The sequence below is a fragment of the Callithrix jacchus genome, chromosome 5 (genome assembly GCF_049354715.1).
Source record: "Callithrix jacchus isolate 240 chromosome 5, calJac240_pri, whole genome shotgun sequence".
NCBI lineage: Eukaryota > Metazoa > Chordata > Mammalia > Primates > Cebidae > Callithrix > Callithrix jacchus.
In genome coordinates this window covers 52157449-52177882 of record NC_133506.1, presented here as the reverse complement: position 1 = coordinate 52177882, position 20434 = coordinate 52157449, and the positions used below count along the sequence as shown (strand labels likewise).

The following is a 20434-nucleotide window of genomic DNA, read 5'->3' as shown; positions in this document are numbered from 1 at the left end:
CTTGATCTGTTGACCTCGTGATCCACCCGCCTCGGCCTCCCAAAGTGCTGGGATTACAGGCTTGAGCCACCGCGCCCGGCCCCAAATATTTATTTCTGATTATGAATCACAATATTATAGTCCCTGTCTATGGGGAGAAGGCAGAAACAAGGAACATGTTAACAGAAAGTGCGATCTTGGCTCACTGCAACCTCCACCACCTGGATTCAAGCGATTCTCCTGCCTCAACCTCCAAAGTAGCGGGGATTACAGAGGCCCAGAACTACACCTGACTAACTGTGTATTTTTAGTAGAAATGGGGTTTCACCATGTTGGCCAGGCTGGTCTTGAACTCCTGACCTCAAGTGATCCGCCCACCTCAGCCTCCCGAAGTGCTGGGATTCCAGACGTGAGCCACCGTGCAGGCTTCTCATTGTTAACATATGAGATTAGCATAAATTAGAGGTTGGCAAATTTACCCTGTCACGGGGCAGTTAGTAAATACATGCGGGCCATATTGGTTTTTGTTGCAATAATTCAAGTCTGCCATTGTAAGCACAAACCATAGACAATATGGAATTATGTGGCGCAAAAGCAGCCATAGATAATATGTATACTAAAGATTGTGGCTGTGTTCCAGTAAAAATTCATGGGCGCTAAAATTTGGATTTTATGTAATTTTCATGTCATCAAATATATACATATATATATAGCCACAGGGTCTCGCTATGTTGCCCAGGCCGAACTCAGACTCCTGGACTCAAGCAATCCTCCTTCTTCAGCCTCCATAGTAGCTGGTACTACAGGCGCATACCACCACACCCTGCTTGATGTTTTTAACCATGAAAAAATATAAAAACTATTATCAATCAGATCACAAGACCATACAAATACAGGCAGGTGGCCAGATTTGGCCTGCGAGCTACAGCTTGCTGACTGTGAATCTAAGTATCTACTGGTTGAATGAAGACAATCTAAAACCTGCCCCATCTTGAGATTACTGGTTAAAACCATTTTTTAAAATTAAATTAAAATTTATTTATTTATTTTTTTCGAGATGGAGTCTTGCACTGTCACCCAGGCTGGACTGTAATGGTGTGATCTCAGCTCACTGCAACTTCCTCCTCCTGGGTTCTAAGATTCTCCTGCCCCGCACATGCTACTACATCTGGCTAATTTTTTTTGTATTTTTAGTAGAGACTGGGTTTAACTATGTTGACGAGGCTGGTCCCAATCTCTTGACCTCATGATCCACCCACCTCGGCCTCCCAAAGTGCTGGGATTACAGGTGTGAGCCACCACACCTGGCCACCTTTTTTTTTTTTTCCTTATCTGGATTTCTTCAGAGTGGGCTGTGACAATGACTCACATACTCTGTTTTGCTTGAAAACACTCATAACTAATATGGAAAGCGAAAGGAGTAATCTTGGCTCCTTCCATTTCTCCCATACTGAAAGCTGAGAGTTAAGTCAAAAAGCAAAATGTTCAAGGACGTTTTACAGGAGGTCCACCTTCTAAACACGAAGAAAATTGCCGGTGCAGGATGGATCCTGAAAGCCTCGTGCAAATAATGGGAGTGGTTGGCAAGGAAGATGGTGGACATTCAGGACTTCTCTGTCAGGCACCGGAAGTTTGGACTGAATAAATAAATAAATAAATAAAGGAATTTCCATAGTGTCCCACAACTAACTGTTCTCTCCAGCCACACACAGGTGTGTCTACAAAACCGTCAGGTTGTCCTTTTAAATGAGGAAGATGGGCTCAGAGGTCAGTAGGGGCCTTACAGTTGTAAGTATGTGCAGAGTCAGCCACACTAACATGTAAAATACCCATATTTTTTTTTTTTTTTTTTTTTTTTTTTTGAGACGGAGTTTCGCTCTTGTTACCCAGGCTGGAGTGCAATGGCGCGATCTCGGCTCACCGCAACCTCTGCCTCCTGGGTTCAGGCAATTCTCCTGTCTCAGCCTCCTGAGTAGCTGGGATTACAGGCACACGCCACCATGCCCAGCTAATTTTTTGTATTTTTAGTAGAGACGGGGTTTCACCATGTTGACTGGGATGGTCTCGATCTCTTGACCTCGTGATCCACCCGCCTCGGCCTCCCAAAGTGCTGGGATTACAGGCTTGAGCCACCGCGCCCGGCAAATACCCATATTTTAAATAAGTAGGATAAAGTACATATTGACTGATTTTGATACAGACGTTAGCATATCTGTATTCAAAACCTCAATGATATAGAAAGTATGAATTGTTTTTCCCTTTTCTTATTAAAATTTTTAAAGTGTTTAAAATTATTTTTATTTTATTGTTATATTTTATTTAAAAATTTAAATATTTATTATTATTTAAAAATAATAGAGAAGGAATCTCACTTGTCCAGGGTAGTTTCAAACTCCTGGGCTCAAGCAATTCTCCCACCTCAGCCTTCCAAAGTGCTAAGATTACAGGTGTGAGCCACTGTGCCCAGCCTCTCCCCTTTTCTTAATCCAACTCTTGACAAGTGTAACTGCTAGCTTGGTAGAGGGAAGAGTCAATACATGGAAACTCTGAAATGGAATGAGTGAAAGGACTCTTGTGGTGGTGAGAGAATCAGACAGACTCTAGAATACACCCCTCCTAAATGAATCATTTTGCCACTTAAAAACTGTCATTAAAGTCATCTTTTGTGTCAAAAATAAAAAGCAGTTCTGCGTCTTGCACAAATAGATACTATAGAGAAGAAAACAAGAGTTTCTATGGAAATGACACCAGCATCTTATCCCAGATTTCCCTAGCTCCGTCGTCCATCCGCAGCCATTGCACGGAAGCACGAGGTCATCGTGTACTATTGTGTAGCTTTCAGTGCCCTTCTCACCACCCACAGCTCTAGAGGACGTGAGAGGCAAAACCAAAACCATCACTGCTGTGGCTGCTGGTCTCACATTCACTTTTCCTTCTAGTGAAAAAAGAAAATAGCAAGGTCTCAAATGTGGAAGTTCTTCAGAATAGTTTTATTAGTTTGCATAGTTTGTCAACACTCAACTTTTTTCTATCCTATTTTTTCGACACACAAATCCATTCAGTCAGTCTTCTTCTCCCCATATTTCATAGATCGTAATATTGTGTGGATCTGCAGGCCTCTCTGACCTTCGAAGCTTGAGATTACTGCCACCACCTGTTGCCATGGCAACCTTAAGATTCCGCACCTTGGACACAAATTTCACGAGCTCTACCTCCAGTTGGTTTAAGGTATTGAATGCACAGTCTTTGTCAGGGGATGCTTTTTTATTTTTCTTTAGTGGATTTTGATACTGGCAGCCTCGAAGGCCAGGAGGACTCTGCTCCTGTCGAGAAAGATACTCAAAGTCAATAATATCGTGGACTTACCTGGTTTTGACACAGTTCCAAAAGAGTTGGACTCATTTAAGAGAAGATGGTTTTGCATTAGCGCAATCTCTAATGCAGGCATTGGCAGACCGTGGCCAAATGTGGCCCACCGCCTGTTTTTGTAAATAAAGTTTTACTGGGACATGACCATGCTCATTCATTTGTATAGTTAAGGCTGCTTTCATATTATAATAGCAGACTTGAGTAGTTGCAAGGAAGACCATACTGCCCACAGAGCTGTACCTATTCCCACCCTCCCTAGTCCTTTACAGAAAGTTTGCCAACCCCTGCTCTAATGGGTTTGGGCACAATTTCATGACGTGCTGGGTCTTTCTAGGGGAGAACACACTTTCTCTCCCTTTCCTCTTCTGCTTGAAAGAGTTGTTTATAGTCACTTGAGGCCCAGCTCAAACTACTTTACATCTTTAGCACAAGTCTCATATTTTGTTGGGTAATGATGCCATTTCCATTTAGCTCAGGAATTTGTAGTAAGTCAAACACTAGGAAAAATGTAAAAACAGGGGACAGTGAATCTGGCCCTGTGAATAATTTTGAACCTCTGAAACACACCCTAAGTTGTTGAATCTATCCTACATTTGAAAAAAATCCATCTAACCAGAAAAACTGGGAGCCAATCAGCAGAAGGCCATCTTCCACTGTTTGTCCCAATATCTGTGGTTCTGGGGACTATTGTCTTCACTACGGATACATCAGGAAGGGAATATGCCAACTTTGCCCAGGACCATGAGGTAGGTTCGTCGTATGTAACGGTCCCACCTAGACTCGCTATAACATCCGTTTCTCTGAGACTCAGAGACTCCTGAGATTGAATCAATATGGTGTAAAAAAAAATGGAGCCATCCTTACCTTTCTCTTCCCACTGTCTCCTAGACACTTCAGTATCACATACAGCACAACAACAAACAAAAGCCAGAGCCATATTTTCCCAAGCCAGCCTTGGGTGTGCTCTAGTGGATTCTGCCGAATCCGAAAGTGCTCTTCGCATGGCATCTTCCTCTGGGCTTCATTAGTTTTCTCTCTCGGGGAAGAGAACTTAAAGGCATAGCTGCAGGTGAGGCACAGAAGAAGGACCAGGAAGCGTTTCAGCGTCCACATGGTGACCAGAGATGGGGAAGGCAGTTCTCGTGATGGGTTTGCTTGCTCTTGCAACTGGGAGACTGGGTATTTGGTTCCAGGCCCTTGGTGATGTCACAGAGGCCCTGAGCTGAGGCCACTCTGGCCATTGTGATGATTTCAGGACAGAGGATAATGAGGCTCCTGGAGAAATCAAAGGGAGATGGGGACATTTCCAGTAGGCAGTAAGAGAGAGAGGATGGGCATAATGGGTGCCAATTCCCTGTCAGGGGGCTCTTTCCAACCCTGGAGCTTTGCTGGGTGAGGCCATCATATTTTCATTATCGCTTTGTTTGGTCCAGACATTGTGATGAGCAGAGAGGAGATGGCATGTACCCCGTGGAGCTGGGCTGAATGGGAAAGAAAGATGTTAAACCACAGGTACCTACAACCTTGGAGCCGCCTATGTGGTTGTTTTTTTGTTGGTTGTTTTTGTTTGTTTTGTTTTGTTTTTGCTAATTTTGTATTTTTAGTAGAGACAGGGTTTCTCTACCACTCTACTACTGCGCCTGGCCCACCTATGTGTTTTGTTTGGCCTACCTTGTTTTAAAAATTGTCAGTACAAATATTGGGGGGTATTTCACTTTAAAACTCCAGGTTCTGGCTTCCTGTGAAGATATGGGAGGTCCGCAAACACTGGGCACACACTCATAGAAACAGTCTCTCTGCTGGAGCCAAGTGAAACTGGCCTTTCTGTGGCCATATTCCCTCCACAGTCCCCAGAACTCCCATGGCTGATCATAGCAGTGTGTGCTCACCCTGGGTTAAGAGTATACTTTAGGCCGGGCATGGTAGCTCACACTTGTAATCTCAGCACTTTGGGAGGGCAATGCAGGTGGATCACCTGAGGCCAGGAGTTCGAGAAAAGCCTGGCCAACATGGTGAAACCCCATATTTACTAAAACTATAAAAATTAGCCCAGCATGGTAGCATATGCTTGTAGGCCCAGCTACTTGGGAGGTTGAGGCAGGAGAATCGCTTGAACCTCGGAGGAGATTGCAGTGAACTGAGACTGTGCCATTGTACTCCAGCCGGGGCAACAGAGTGATACTCAGAAAAGAAAAAAATATACAGTTTGATTAAAATTGTGATAAGAACAGGCAGCTTTAGAGACTAGCAGAAGGAGACTGCTGTAAATTAGGTTATGCAGGAAGAGTTTCCAGAAAAAGACGGTTGAGTAGAGCAGGAGAGATCATTAGGAGTTGATGGGTAAAATGGGAAGGAGCTGAAGCCCCCAAATGAGAAGGAACAGCCGGCCTGACAACTGAGGCCAAGGCTAGGAATAATCCTAGGACTCCACAGTATACTTGCAACCATGGGTGTTTTTAAAATGACATGAAACAAGAAATCCTGGGTACTTGAATGCCCAGCTTGTTCCCCTGGGTCATCTGTAGTGCCAGCTTCCTGAGGAAGGCTCTGATTCGGGGATTTACTTCCAAGGAGCAAAACTTTATGCTTCATGAGAAATAATCAAAGGTCTGCTGGGCACCTTTGCTGTGCCTTAAACTGTACTGAGATCTGTGGAGTGACAGAGTAGTTCTGCAAGACTGGCTAGGTGCAGTGGCTCACGCCTGTAATCCCAGCACTTTGTGAGGCCAAGGCGTGCAGATCACCTGAGGTCAAGAGTTTAAGATCAGCCTGACCAACATGGTGAAACCCTGTCTCCACTAAAAAAAAAAAAAAACAAACAAACTTAGCTGGTATTGTGGTGCACACCCGTAATCTCAGCTACTCAGGAGGCTGAGGCAGGAGAATCTCTTGTATCCAGGAGGCAGTGTTGCAGTGAGATGAGGTTGTGCCACTGTACTCCATACTGGGCAACAGAGGGAGACTCTGTCTCAAGAAAAAAAAAAGTTCTGCAAGACTATTCTAGAAAACCAAAAGGGGAAAACAGCATTGAGCTGTGCTGCACAGCTTCCTCCATGAGCATGGAGCAGTGTCGGCTGGGGAGTGGGGCTTCCTGCCAGAGACTGGGCAGGACTGGAGAGATGCAAATCTCCAGGTTGGTGAGAAGACGGGCACTTCTCTTACTACAGGAGCCCACTCAGCTCAGCAGCTACTGCCTTGAATTATGCCTACTGTAGAGGCAGCTGCCCTGATGTCCAGGGCCTTGGGCCACCCTGTGACCTCAACTTAAGAGGCCTGTCCTTGGCATCACACTGCTCCGTTCTCAGTCTTCCCCATTCCAGCAGCTTTGAAGGATGGCTGCTAAATATTTTCAGGGGCCTGCAAGTCCATACGCAGCCTTTTTTTTTTTTTTTTTTTGAGATAGGTCTTGCTCTGTCACCCAGGCTGGAGTGCAGTGACATGATCTTGGCTCACTGCAGCCTCAATAATTTTTATTTTTTTGGTAGAGTCAGAGTCTGGATAATTTTTGTTTTTTGGTAGAGACAGGGTCTCCCTGTGTTGCCCAGGCTGGTCTCAAACTCCTGCCTCAATGAGTCCTCCTGCCTCGGCCTCCCAAAGTGCTGGGATTGCAGGCAGGAGCCACAGCGCTCAGCCAGCCTGTGTAAGTGGGCTGGGAAGTTTGGCAGCTGTGGTGAGATGCAGTAATAAGGGGCAAACAGACTTGGTTTACCGGAATGGCTGCAAACAACAGAAATGCTCAGTTTTGCCACATGTGATTTTGTTATTTGGAAATGTTCACGTCTTTAATAATAGCAATCACTTTTTCCTACATGTGTTCAAAAGTGTGGAGTGCTTTCCATCTGAGCAGGACCAGTGGGAAAGCAGACAAGATCTTTGAACAAAACTTCTCTCTGGGTTGTGGGATGAAATGGCACTCTTTTCATTCATTTTGGCACGGCTTTAATTTCATCTGTTGGAAATAAAGGGCTGTGGGAAGTCGAATAGATGGTATTTTGGAGAATTTCTACATCTTTTCAATTTTCTCCTCCCAGCTCCTTCCTCCGGTGGAAAGCAGCTCGGGTCCTAAGGGTGGATGGGGGAGGAGGAAGAGCTAGGAGACCCTTCACTTTCCCTTTGGGTGCAGCACCTGAACCCAAAAGGGTCTTAGCGCCCTGGGTGGGAGTCTGCCCCAGCTGCCACTCATTTCTTCATCTGATAAGGACTGAATGGGGAGGTGTGTGGCCAGGCAGAACTGTGATTCACCTCGCTGCTTTGGATCTCAGGCACCTCATCTATAAGGTGGGGGATGGCTACCTTCCCACTGCACTGGGTGGCTAGGAAGTCCCAGCAGAAGTCTTTCAAGTGCTTGGCTGTTCAGTGAGCCCTAAAAACAATGCGAACAATCACCCCTCCCCAGCCATTGGTGTACTGAGGTCCCATGCCTGGCACAGGTGGGGATATACATTGTGGACACCTTCTTCCCTCACGTTGGCTAGGAGCCTTGAAGAATGGTGCATTAGCAAAATATAAAAGGCTGGCTAGAAATCTCCAAGGAAGCCCTGATCCCTCCTGCGTGAAGGGTCCTGAGGGCAGCTGGGGAGGGAGGCCCACAGCCTGTTTATTTCAGAAAGACCCAAAGCAGAGGACTTTGAGATGCTAAAGTTTTCATGTTGAGGACATTATGACTCAGTTACCAGAGAAAACTGGACAGTCAAGAAACTCAATGCACAATAAAACTGATTCAGGCTAACATGAAGAAAACGGAATTGGCAAAAATAATGGTAATTAAAAGAAAAAAAAGGCCCATGATGGCAGAAGCTATAATTAGTAAAGCGTGACTAAAATGTGACTAAAAGGATTGATCAAGTTTTCTCAGTAAAATTAAAATAGGGAAGAAGAGTAATAATGTTATTCAATTGAGGAAGGAACTGACTGTTGTGAAAATATATTAACAAAATGAAAAGGGGGCCCAGGCGGGGTGGCTCACGCCTGTAATCCCAGCACTTTGGGAGGCCGAGATGGGCAGATCACTTGAGCCCAGGAGTTCAAGACCAGCCTGAGCAACATGGTGAAACCCCATCTCTACTGAAAATAGAAAAATTAGCTGGTGCAGTAGTGCGCATCTGTAATCCCAGCTACTTGAGAGGCTGAGGTGGGTGGATCACCTGAGCCCAGGAAGTCAAGGCTGAAGGCTGTGGTGAGCCATGATCATGCCACTGGACTCAAGCCTGTACAACAGAGTGAGACCCTGCCCTGTCTCAAAAAAAAGTGGTGGGGGGGAGAAAAAGGTGTTGAGATTCACTCAGGTGGCTGGCAAAATATTAAACATTAGGAAAAGTTATAGATTGTAATCTCAAACCTTTGGGAAGGCCAAAAGGTTTTAATGGGGCAGGCTGAAGGCAGCTGCCTCATTTACATTAGCATAGGAAAGAGACAATCAAAGGCTTTCCCGGTTTAAGTCTGTTTACCCCACACCCCTTTGTCTCCACTGTTTACTCATGTAAACTTAGTGCTGGTGGTCCTCTCAGGGGGAGATCAAAGGGGAATTGCCCGTTAATAGTGTTTACTCTGGGCCAGGAACCTAAAGCACTTTTATCATTCATAAAACCACTTTTAACCATGTTAATTATCCACAAGTGTGTTGACTTGGAACCTCTGTCATTGGTTGCATTTCACCCTCTGAAAGCAGCCCACTCATCCCTAGCCCACTCGAATCACTATAACAGTGTGAGAGTGCAGTCATTCATCCATCATCGAGTCAGGGTCTGCAGGCCAGACTTCCACAAGCAGTGGCCAGTGTGTCAGGTGGTGACACCGACATGATCGAGGTCACAAACAAGGGAATAAAAACAATGAGAAAATGGTTGAATTTGGCTGTATAGAAAATTGATTGGGAAAATTAAATGGCTAATTCAGGTTTGTTCTGGAGAAGACCATGACAAAAATTCATTTAATATAATTTTGATTAAAATGCTCTATGCTCACAATGTCAAAATATCCTTGGGGCCAGACCTTCCCATCACTGTGAAGCCGAGAACCATGCAAAGTTTGAGAAAAAGCAGGGCCACCCATGGTTCTCCCTTGCTGGCCTCTCCCTGGAATTCTCCCCACGTCTGTGTCTCCCACAGGACCTGCCTGCTCACCTCCCACGGCTCCCTCTGCTTCTGAAGGAAACCCAGGGCCCAGGGGTCTGGTGTAGAGAACCAGTCACTATCTCATACCACTGTGTGCAGAAAGCCATACAGAGGCCTGGGGTTCTTGGTTTTTCATTAGGAGTCTAATGGGAAATTTCACCAACTATTGATGTCAACACATTATAGGTAGATCAAATGTACCTTTTTTGGGGGACAAATTCTTCCTTTACCATCTGCTGGAGGAGACAAGGGTGATTTCTCTGGCCTCATGGAATGACTCCTATCATCACCAATGCAACAGTGGCAATGTTCTTACTAAGCATGAGCGGAAGGTAGAAAAGATAAAAACATAGACAGGAGAGAAGAGGCAGATCAGCTTTATTTCTGAACCCAATCACTGGTGCCCAACTGAGACTCTGCTGTCTTCGAATGATGAGATAGGGGCAGACTCCCCTAATAGTATTTAGCTAGACCAACAAGGATCCCGGCTCCTTCCAGGGATGGAGCAGAGGGACGAGGCCCTTCAAAGCTTCTAGTGGGTACAGTGTATTTGAAATCCACCCTTTCTAAAGCCCAGTTTCACTTGGCCTACTTAATTTATTGCTGGTAGCAAAATCATTATAATTTTAGTTAATATGTGCCAACTCTGCTCTCGTGAGGACTCTAGAATCTCTCGTTACTGGAAGCATAAAAAGTGCAGCCCGCAGGGCTTCCTGGCCATGGAAAGGACAAAGTGTACCTGCAGGTGGAAGCAAACAAGACCTCAGGCCACTGTGCAGCCCGTCCTATGTCCCCCCTGGAACGCAAACACCTCACAGCAAGAGTGGCCACACCAGTTCCAAGGCTGGCCAGGTCAGCTTTATAACGTACAGAAAGAACACACAGCAGCGTGCGCAGGCGCACAGCGACCCGCCTAGGTCACTAGGTGGCCTTCTGGGGCAGAAGCGGTGGCAAGGTGGGTTTTAGAAACAGTAAGACGTGTGGGTGACCCAGTGGGCAGACTCCTCCTTGGAACGCTTGGCAGAGCTATGAGTGGTGAAGAGGGACTTGTAGGCCTCAGATTCTTCACTGTCAGCGATGGATCTCTTCGTGGCTCCACACATAGGCTTTCCAGCTTTTCCAGAAGAGCTCTCATTTGTTGCTGGAAATATGAAGAGCCACAGCTGTCAAGGCTGGGATGATTATCCTAAACTTCACAACCTCAGAGGGAAGCGTGTCAGCCACTCTATCCCAGACTTTCTCCCGCTGGCTGTGCAAGTGCTGATGGACATAATCTTAATTGCCAACTCCAGCAAAGCAGACCCAGCACGACACATCTATTATTTACTGTCCCACCAACTACTCCCTGCTCTGTCGCAGACAATGGTCCCAGTCCCGTGAATGACTTATATTGTCCTGATGAGGCGGGGCCTGCATTACAGGGGAGGAACCAGAGAGACACAGAAACCTGAGTGACCATCCAGTGTAGAGCTGGAATGGGAGCCCATCAGCCACCAGGGATGCTATTTAGAGCACAAGATCACAGTCTCTTAACAATGAGTCTGTGTTTTTTGTTTTGTGAAATAAATAGTATTTTCTTTGAGTTAAAGAGAGTGAGTTCTAGGAGAAACTGATCTGTGGTCAAGAGGCAGCAGAGAGGGACTCTGAGAGGCACATGTGGAGCCCTTAAGAACCCCAACAGTAAAGAAACTGGGAGCATTCCCACCCAGTCCCTGAGTCACAGTCCTTCTGACAGTCTCTGTGCGATATCTGAGTCAGTTCTCAGCGCAGCCTTTTTTGCTTGGCACCAAGTGCGTCCGCGACAGGAATCTAAACAATTAGTATTTGTGCCCAGACCCCGTCAATCCTGCCAGGGCTCCTGATGAGGGTTTAAATATTTCTCAGTTATCCCGACTAGAGAGTTCAGTGCACTCTCTAGAGACATGACTTAGGACAGGCCTGGGCTCCCCGTCCGCCCACTCCAGCGAGACCTGGGCTCCCCGTCCGCCCACTCCAGCGAGACCTGGGCTCCCCGTCCGCCCACTCCAGCGAGACCTGGGCTCCCCGTCCGCCCACTCCAGCGAGACCTGGGCTCCCCGTCCGCCCACTCCAGCGAGACCTGGGCTCCCCGTCCGCCCACTCCAGTGAAACCTGGGCTCAGCCACCTGGGTTTCCGGCCTTCTCAACATCTCCCTGGAGCTACAACAAAACCCACCTGTGCTTCTGGGAGCCAAGTTGGTTTTCTTCTCTCTAGAATCAAGGCTGGCTTCTTCAGGCTTCCCTGTCTTAACTTTTGATGGCCCTGGGACTTCTGTAAAAGAAACAAAGTAGACAAAGTAAAAACAATGCCAAACGAAGCACGAGCTTACTAGCAGACCGGCCTAGAGTCATATTTTGCTAAAATAAGGATCTCTCATAGCATCTTACCTTCACTGACATCTGGTTTTGAAACAGACTCTGCTGCCTTGGGTTTCTTTGTTTTCTGTAAAAAGAAAGAGGATGTTGGAGGATGTGCTCAGATTCACTCCACTTCAGCATCAGTGTGGCTGCCCATTGTCAAACAGGGCAGCCACACTGACGTTGAGATGCCAGTCACATGAGACAGGCAGTCACTCTGAAGAAGGCCTGTGATGTTCCGTAACTCCTAAGTCCAAATCCTCTGCATGTGACTCCCGTCATGCACTTCTGCATCACACAAGAATGTATCTGCACAGAGCTGCTCACTTTCATATTTATATTTCCCAAACCACATTTGCAAAACTCTTAAATGAAGCTGACCGATTTCAGTAATAAGGGCCAATGTTAATGGTGACTACTGTATACAAAGGAGCACTTAAATGAATAATAACACAAAGTTTATATGGGTATGTGAAGTCCAGCCAGCATAAGCACAAACTAAATCTTGCCCATTCCACTAACTTTCAAAGTTGTCAAACTGCTTTGGTGTTTGTTATTCAAATATAAGGCCTTGAAATTTATATTAAAGACGGTTTAGCTAATTATTCTAAACTCAGGACTACTGTTGTTAAGATTTTCAGGCACTAGAATGGTTACTCATAATATTTTGAACAGCAATAATAAAAGAAATAAACCATTCTACAGTTACACAGAAGCGCTGGAATTGATTTAATTGTAGAAATAAGAAGTAGGACTATGTTCATTCGATTTACTTTAAAATGTCAATTTCCTAACCATCCAAAAGGTGGCACTAAAGATGCGCAGCCTGATTACTATGGCCATCCCCCAGCACTGAGCACTGAAAAAAAGACCTCTCAGGCCTTGAATTTGTAACACATACATGCAATGTGATTTATAACAAAACAAACACCTTTTGCTCATTTCACACATCCAGTGCAAGCATGCACATTTGTGAATACTGATACTCAGTCCTTCAAACTGAGTATAAAAGACAACTGTTTATTTCCAAGCTCTCCATTCACAGCTGAGGTTATTTGAAAAGAACAGGCAGTCAGGTGTTAGGAAATGTTATGTCCGGCTTCCAGTACCAATTGTATTGGGGAAATATTTTGGTATCCTGGTAGCAGTAGCTATGAGGCATTCCCAGAAGCTCTGGAGAATATTTTATAGAGAGAGGCATGGAGTCCCTCTGGGCTTTGAATAAGTTGGCAGGAAACCCGTGACCAAGAAAACTCACAAAAGCGAAATGGTCAAAGGTAATAATGAACATTTCTATTTCTAGTAGCTTCCTTTGAAATGCATATTTTCGTGTGTGTGTGTGTGTGTGTTTCAGAGTTTCACTCTGTTGCTCAGGCTGGAGTACAATGGCGTGATCTTGGCTCATTGCAACCTCTGCCTCCCAGGTTCAAGAAATTCTCCTGCCTCAGCCTCCTGAGTAGATGGGATTATTGGCACATGCCACGATGTCTGGCTAATTTTTAAATTTTTAGTAGAGATGGGGTTTCACCATGTTGGCCAGGTTGGTCTTGAACTCCTGACCTCCAGTGATCTGTCTGCCTCGGCCTCCCAAAGTGCTGAGATGACAGCACCTGGCCACCCTTTTGTGCTTTTTAATAACAGCTTGATCAATGATAGCAGTGAAGAACAGGCAATTGCCCTTTTGGCAACTGCCCTTAGCTAAAAAGACCTCAAACTGGTTGGGCGCGGCGGGTCAGGCCTATGGTCCCAGCACTTTGGGAGGCCAAGGCGGGCAAGTCACAAGGTCAGGAGTTCGAGACCAGCCTGGCCAACATGGCAAAACCCCGTCTCTACTAAAGGTACAAAAAAAATTAGCCAGGCTTGATGGACACTAGGGACACTGACGCAGGAGTTGCAGTGAGCAGAGATAGTGCCATTGCATTCTAGCCTGGGCGACAAGAGCAAGACTCCGTCTCAAAAAATAAAAGGACCTCAAACTTAAGCTTCCCTCTTTTTTTCCTCTCTCTCTTAAAATGAAATCATAGTAATTTAGAAAACCGACTTATAATTAACACACTTTATATAAGATATACATGTATTCACTTTTCAACTTTCACACAGCACTTAAATGGCCAAGTGGCTTTTTTTTTTTTGAGAGAGAGTCTTGCTCTGTCAGGCTGGAGTGCAGAGGTGCGATCTTAGCTCATTGCAACCTCTGCCTCCCAGGTTCAACTGATTCCCCTGCCTCAGTCTCCCTAGGAGCTGGGATTACAGGCATGTGCTATCACGCCCACCTACCAAGTGGCTCTTTAAATAGTTCTTATGAATGCTGTATTAACATCTTACAAAATTGCTCCACGGAATATTTCTACTGGCATCTAAATTCCAAGTTTGGCACAATTACTACAGAGCCATTTTCAGACATTATTTTCTACCTAGGTAAAATGATGAAAGGAGAATATGCAAATGCTTTGGCTCTTTCTGAGCATTCTGGGTTCATGTGTAAAGATGATACTGCTACCACGTGCTCAAGCCTCACAACCATGCATCACACATTATTCCAGGGTGATACGGTCCTGTCTCATCTTCTGTTAGGGTTTTATAAAAACCTCAAACCTCTGAAAAATCATAAATGATTCAATCATTTATGGACTGACACTGGTAAAATGCAGGCTCAGGTGAGGGCAGGCGATTTTTTTCATAATTTTATGTCCTCAGCCTACTGGAACTAATTTTCTAGTACTTCAAGCATTTTTTGGCCTTAGTTCTGATCACAAAAAGTTTTCTTCCTAGTTTATCCTGAACCCAACTTTGAGCAATGCTTTCCCTGCTTCTGGTTGCCAGGCTCCCTTCTGGACACTGAAGCACCATGTTCCATAAAAGCCCCTCCCTCTCCCCATGGGACAGCTTAGGAAGGTGAGGGATTTGGCCCCCATTTTTGGGAGAGCTACTTATTGGCTCCTTGCTATTCAAAGTGCACCCTTGAGTTGCATTCACATGCCCTAGGAGTGGGTGAGAAGCACAGGTGCCCAGGGTCCAGCCAGGCCTGCTGGAACCCAGACTCCTGGGCAGCAGGAAATCCTGACAGCCGCAGCAATGATGGTGACTTTTCATTTTTCCTTTGTTTTACAAGCTATGAGAACCAAGTATGTACTGTCTCAGAATCAACAGCAACAGTAAGTGACAGCAACAGCAATGGTGGTGGCTCCCTTTCCCCAAGGCTCGCTGGGGCCACGTCAGTGACAGAGCTTTCCCTGGGCATGGTCTCTGGAGCCTGCTGACAGCTCCGTGCCCTTGCATGTTGTCACTGCCCCACTTCACGATGACAAAGCTGGGCATGGAAGAGCAGAGCTGCTGTGCCCCCACCACAGCCAGGCAGTGCCCGAACCACAACTGGAGTGTGCTTCCACAGTCCAGGCCCTTCTTGGTAATAAAAATCACCTTGATTGTGCAAACCCCTAAGCAGCTGCCAGTTCAGTTCAGTGGTTTCAGTTGGCTCTGGAGTAGAGGTGGGGGCTGGGCGGAACCTGAACACTCCCATTACCTTTTCCAGCTTCGCTCTCAGCCTTCTCTCCTCCATCCTGGTCTTCAGCATGTCCACATCCTCCTTGGTGCCATTGAGCACGATGACATCATCCTCCTGAAAGGCAGCCCCACACTGGAGAGGGAAAACGAGAGGGCAGATTCCATTACCACTCAGTGAGGAGCCCACGCTTTGGTCCCCCACTCTCAGCCTTAAGCAGTGGGCCCCAGGCTCCAAGTAAATTCCCCTTGCCGGTTTTCAGTTCAAAGTCTTGGTTTGGGAAGTTCCCAGGCACAGAGAAGTGTCAGCATAGCAGCTTAAGAGTGCTATCACTTGCAAGGCAGGTGCCTGGCTGGTGTCTGGGAGCTTGGATTTTGAGAGGGTTCCTGACATTTTTTGCCAACCCCTGGTCTAGATCTGCCCTGGTTCCTGACATTTTTTAACTGATGATAAGAGTAGCTTGGCTCACCGTGCCCAGACCATCTGTATGAACAATGTGGTCTATGCTAACACCTACCTTCCTTAGGGGAGTGTGGAATTCTGGAACATGCTAGGTCAAGGGTATAATGCCAGCCTTCAGCCAAAACGCTGGGTACCGAGTCTCTAACTTGCTTCCCTAGGCAAAAACATCTCACAAGTGTTGCAGTTTTGTTGCGGGGTCAGGGGGGAGTGTTCACTACATGCAACCCCTTGAGGGAGGGAGTGTGCGTAAGGAAGCCCCACGTGGATTCTTCCAGACTCTACTACCTGCGCCTTTTCCCTTACCACCCAGCTCCGTATCCATACTGCACTGCTGCTGTGAATCTTAGAGCTGAGTACAACTATAAGCTAAGTGTCGAGTCTTTCTAGAAAATCCCCAAGCATGACGGCAGTCTTGGGGACCCCCAGCACCCTGGCAGAACAAGACTGTAAGCAGGGTCTAGACCACCTCAGACATACCACACACACCCAAAGGTGTGCCCACACTCAGAACTGTCAGTGAGCAAGCCACTCAATTAAAAATGTAGGACTGGGAGTCTCCACTCCTGGTTCTCATTTTTCTCTCTTTTTCCTGTCCCCAGCCCTGGGTACCTCTGCTGTGCCAAAGACTGGGTAGCTGCTGGGCCACAACAGGGAAGAAAGCATAGACAAAGTGATGAAGATGAGACTTCAGTTCATAATTAGTGTCTGTAATCCCAGCACTCTGGGAGGCCAAGGTGGGCGGATCATTTGAGGTCAGGAGTTCGAGACTAGCCTGACCAACATGGTAAAACCGTCTTTACTAAAAATACCAAAAAGTTAGCTGGCTATGCTGGCACATGCCTGTAATCCCAGCTACTCGGAAGGCTGAAGTGAAAGAATCACTTGAACCTGGGAGGCAGAGGTTGTGATGAGCCAAGATCATGCCACTGCACTCCAGCCTGGGTGATAGAGCGAGATTCACTGCACTCCAGACTGGGCGACAGGGCGAGACTCACTGCACTCCAGGCTGGACGACAGAGAGAGACTCACTGCACTCCAGGCTGGACGACAGAGAGAGACTCACTGCACTCCAGCCTGGGCGACAGAGGGAGACTCACTGCACTCCAGGCTGGGCGACAGAGGGAGACTCACTGCACTCCAGCCTGGGCGACAGGGCGAGACTCGCTGCACTCCAGCCTGGGCGACAGAGGGAGACTTGCTGCACTCCAGCCTGGGCGACAGAGGGAGACTCGCTGCACTCCAGCCTGGGCGACAGGGCGAGACTCGCTGCACTCCAGCCTGGGCGACAGGGCGAGACTCGCTGCACTCCAGCCTGGGCGACAGAGGGAGACTCGCTGCACTCCAGCCTGGGCGACAGGGTGAGACTCGCTCCACTCCAGCCTGGGCGACAGAGGGAGACTCGCTGCACTCCAGCCTGGGCAACAGGGCGAGACTCGCTGCACTCTAGCCTGGGCGACAGAGGGAGACTCACTGTACTTCAGGCTGGGCGACAGAGGGAGACTCACTGCACTCCAGCCTGGGCAACAGAGTGAGATTCTGCCTCAAAACAAACAAACAAAAAAAAAAAGATCTAACCCACGCGCAGTGGCTGATCCTGCTCCCTGGTGGACATCTGGCAGTGTCTGGAGACATTTTTAGCTGTCACATCTGGTGTGCAGGTGCTATTGGCATCTCGTGGGTAGAGGCCAGGGATGCAGCTAAGCACCAGACAATGCACAGGATGGCGCCCCTCACAGAGAGTTACCCACCAAGATGCCCCTGTGCTGAGGTTGAGAATCCCTGGACTACAGTCATAAACACCTAAATGTAAAAAGGAATAGTAAGAAGAAGAATTTATAGGAAAATGTGTTTTATAACTAGGGTAAGAAAAGTCATCTAAAATAGCATCCCCAACCTTTTTCACATTGAGGCCAGTCTCATGGAAGACAATCTTCCCACAGCTGGCGGGTAGTCAGAAGCAGGTTTCAGGATGAAACTGTTCTACCTCAGATAATCAGGCATGAGATTCTCATAAGCAGCACGCAACCTAGATCCTTCACATGCGTGGTTCTCAACAGGCTTTGTGCTCCTGAGAATCTAATGCTGCCGCTGACTTAACTCAGGCAATAATGTTCTCTAGCCCGCAGCTCACCTCCTGCTGTGGGGCCCAGTTCCTAAGAGGCCATGGACTGTCCCTCTGATCTAAAGCTAGTAAGGTTAACAAGTTTTACTATGAAAAATTACAAACTTTTACAGGACAATGTCACAACAAACAACAAAAAGAAAAGCAAAAGGCTAAGAGAACATTAGTAGCACATATAACAAGGGATTTATTTACAGAACATACTCATATAACTCTTTTTTTGTGTGTGTGTGACAGGGTCTCACTCAAACACCCAGGCTGGAGTGCAGTGGCACCATCATGGGTCACTGCAGCCTCAACTTCCCAGGCTCAAGCAATTCTACCTCATTCTCCTGAGTACCTGGGGCTATAGGTGTGCACCACCACGCCTGGCTAATTTTTGTATTTTTTGTAGAGTCAGGGTTTTGCCATGTTGTCCAGGCTGGTCTCAGGTAATTCACCTGTCTCAGCCTCCCAAAGTGCTGGGATTACAGGTGTGAGCCACTGCGCCCAGCCTCAGTTTAAAGATTTCATTGATTTCACCCTGGAGCTGGTAGGCTCTGTGTGGTTTTTAAAATTTATTTATAAAGTTCTGGGGTAAATGTGCAGATCATGCAGGATTGTTTCATAGGTATATATGTGCCATGGTGGTTTGCAGCATCCACCCCCTAGTCATCTACATTAGGTATTTCTCCTAATGCTATCCTTCCCCTAGTGTCCCCACCCCCCAACATACCCCGGTATGTGATGTTCCTTCCCCTCCCATGTCCATGTGTTCTCATTGTTCAACACCCACTTATGAGTGAGAACATACGGTATTTGGTTTTCTATTCTTGTGTCAGTTTGCTGAGAATGATGGTTTCCAGCTTCATCCATGTCCCTGCAAAGTACACAAACTCGTTCTTTTTTATGGATGCATAGTATTCCGTGGTGTGTATGTGGCACATTTTCTTTATCCAGTCTATCATTGATGGGCATTTAGATTGGTTCCAAGTCTTTGCTATTGTGAACAGTGCCGCAATGAACCTATGTGTGCATGTGTCTTTATAACAGAACAATTTATAATCCTTTGGGTATATGCCCAGTAATGGGATTGCTGGGTCAAATGGTATTTCTATTTCTAGATCCTTGAGGAATCGCCACACCGTCTTCTACAATAGTTGAACTAATTTAACAGAGAGCCAAGTCATGAATGAACTCCCATTGAAAATTGCTACAAATAGATTAAAATACCTAGGAAATCAACTAACAAGGGATGTGAAGGACCTCTTCAAGGAAAACGGCAAACCACTGCTTAAGGCTCTGTTATTTAAGATAGTCTCTGCCCTGTGTGAGTTGGGTGGGGAATTCTTAAAAATAAAAAGTGGAGGAGCAGTGAGCTTACTACTACCACCCTGTCTATGAAACTTCTGTTCTCCCCTGCCTGAGGAAGTCTCTTCAAACTTTTATTTACTCTGTAGCTAACTCTTAGAAGAGCATTCTGGGTTTCTGTTTTATATCTTTTCATCTCCCAAACCTTTTTTTAGGTGTGGGGGAAGCAGAAATCATGTTTGGTCTCTTAGCTCACAGTATAATGCTCAAGACACAGAATGCTGAGTTGGCTCTAAAAGAAACAGCTTCAGCACCTTGTGCATTTGCTACCTAACTGGCCTTTTTAACAAACAGGCTTTCTGAAATCTAATTTACATAACATAATGACATGTACAATTCAGTGGCTTCTAGTATGTTTACAGTTGTGCAGCCATTACCATAATCTAACTTTAGGGTATTTTTTTTAATCACTTCCAAAAGAAATCTCATACCCATTAGCACTCACTCCATTCCCCTTTTCCTCAGTCTTAGACAACTACTCATCTTTCCATCCTATAAATCTGCCTCTTCTGGACATTTCTATACATTAAATCAAAAAATATACACAGGTTTTTTGCGACTAGATTTTAGCATATGTTTTCAAGATTTATCCATATTATAGTATGGATCAGAACTACATTTCTTTTTATTGCCAAATAAAGTTTCATCTACGAATCAGCTGACAGACACCTGAGTTGTTTCCACTTTCTGGTTAAGAAATTCACATGGAAGGTTTTGTGGACAGATGTTTTCATTTATGGCCAATCATTCCAATCCTGGTTAGATACCCAGGATTGGAATGATTGGCCATAAGTTAACTTTACGTTTAACCTTTGGAGGAAATGCCTTTCCACAAATGATGAATTTCCAAAATGGCTGCAGCATTTTACACTACCACCAGCAATGCCTGAGGATTCTCTACATCCTTCCCAACACCTGTCATCATTTTTCTTTCTTTTTTTTTTGTTTTGGGGGGTGGGGGGCAGAGTTTTACTCTGTTGCCCAGGCTGGATTACAGTGGCTCAATCTTGGCTCACTGCAACCTCCTCCGCCTCCCAGGTCCAAGTGATTCTCCTGCCTCAGCCTCCCTAGTAGCTGGGATTACAGGCACCACCTGCCACCAAGCCCTGCTAATTTTTGTATTTGTTAGTAGAAACAGGGTTTCACCATGTTGGCCAGGCT

At 46.2% G+C, this 20434-nt stretch overlaps 2 protein-coding genes across 2 annotated transcripts in view; both read right to left on the bottom strand.

The window, feature by feature from the left end:
• Window positions 1-2948: 2948 nt before the first annotated feature.
• On the bottom strand, window positions 2949-4525 carry FAM209B (family with sequence similarity 209 member B). The gene is made up of 2 exons (XM_002747704.6): window positions 4213-4525; window positions 2949-3302 (listed from the first exon to the last, which is right to left on the bottom strand). The coding sequence occupies exons 1-2, from the start codon at window positions 4459-4461 to the stop codon at window positions 3042-3044; spliced, it is 510 nt and encodes a 169-aa protein (XP_002747750.3). The 5' UTR covers window positions 4462-4525; the 3' UTR covers window positions 2949-3041.
• Window positions 4526-9822: 5297 nt separating this feature from the next.
• Window positions 9823-20434, bottom strand: part of RTF2 (replication termination factor 2) — a 53348-nt gene continuing 42736 nt past the window's right edge. The window contains exons 6-9 of the mRNA XM_002747701.7: window positions 15361-15474; window positions 11868-11922; window positions 11656-11751; window positions 9823-10602 (exon numbers count right to left, since the gene is read on the bottom strand). Of these exons, the coding sequence (XP_002747747.1) occupies window positions 10424-10602; window positions 11656-11751; window positions 11868-11922; window positions 15361-15474 (444 nt within the window). The 3' untranslated portion in view covers window positions 9823-10423. The remainder of the gene's footprint in view (window positions 10603-11655; window positions 11752-11867; window positions 11923-15360; window positions 15475-20434) is intronic.

Bases quoted from the DNA above. Each gene is read 5' to 3' on its own strand.
- FAM209B (XM_002747704.6), bottom strand. From the start codon at position 4,461: ATGTGGACGCTGAAACGCTTCCTGGTCCTTCTTCTGTGCCTCACCTGC. The intron at 3,303-4,212 runs GTAAGGATGGCT...CTTTCTCGACAG, and splicing joins GAGACAGTGGGAAGAGAAAG to GAGCAGAGTCCTCCTGGCCT.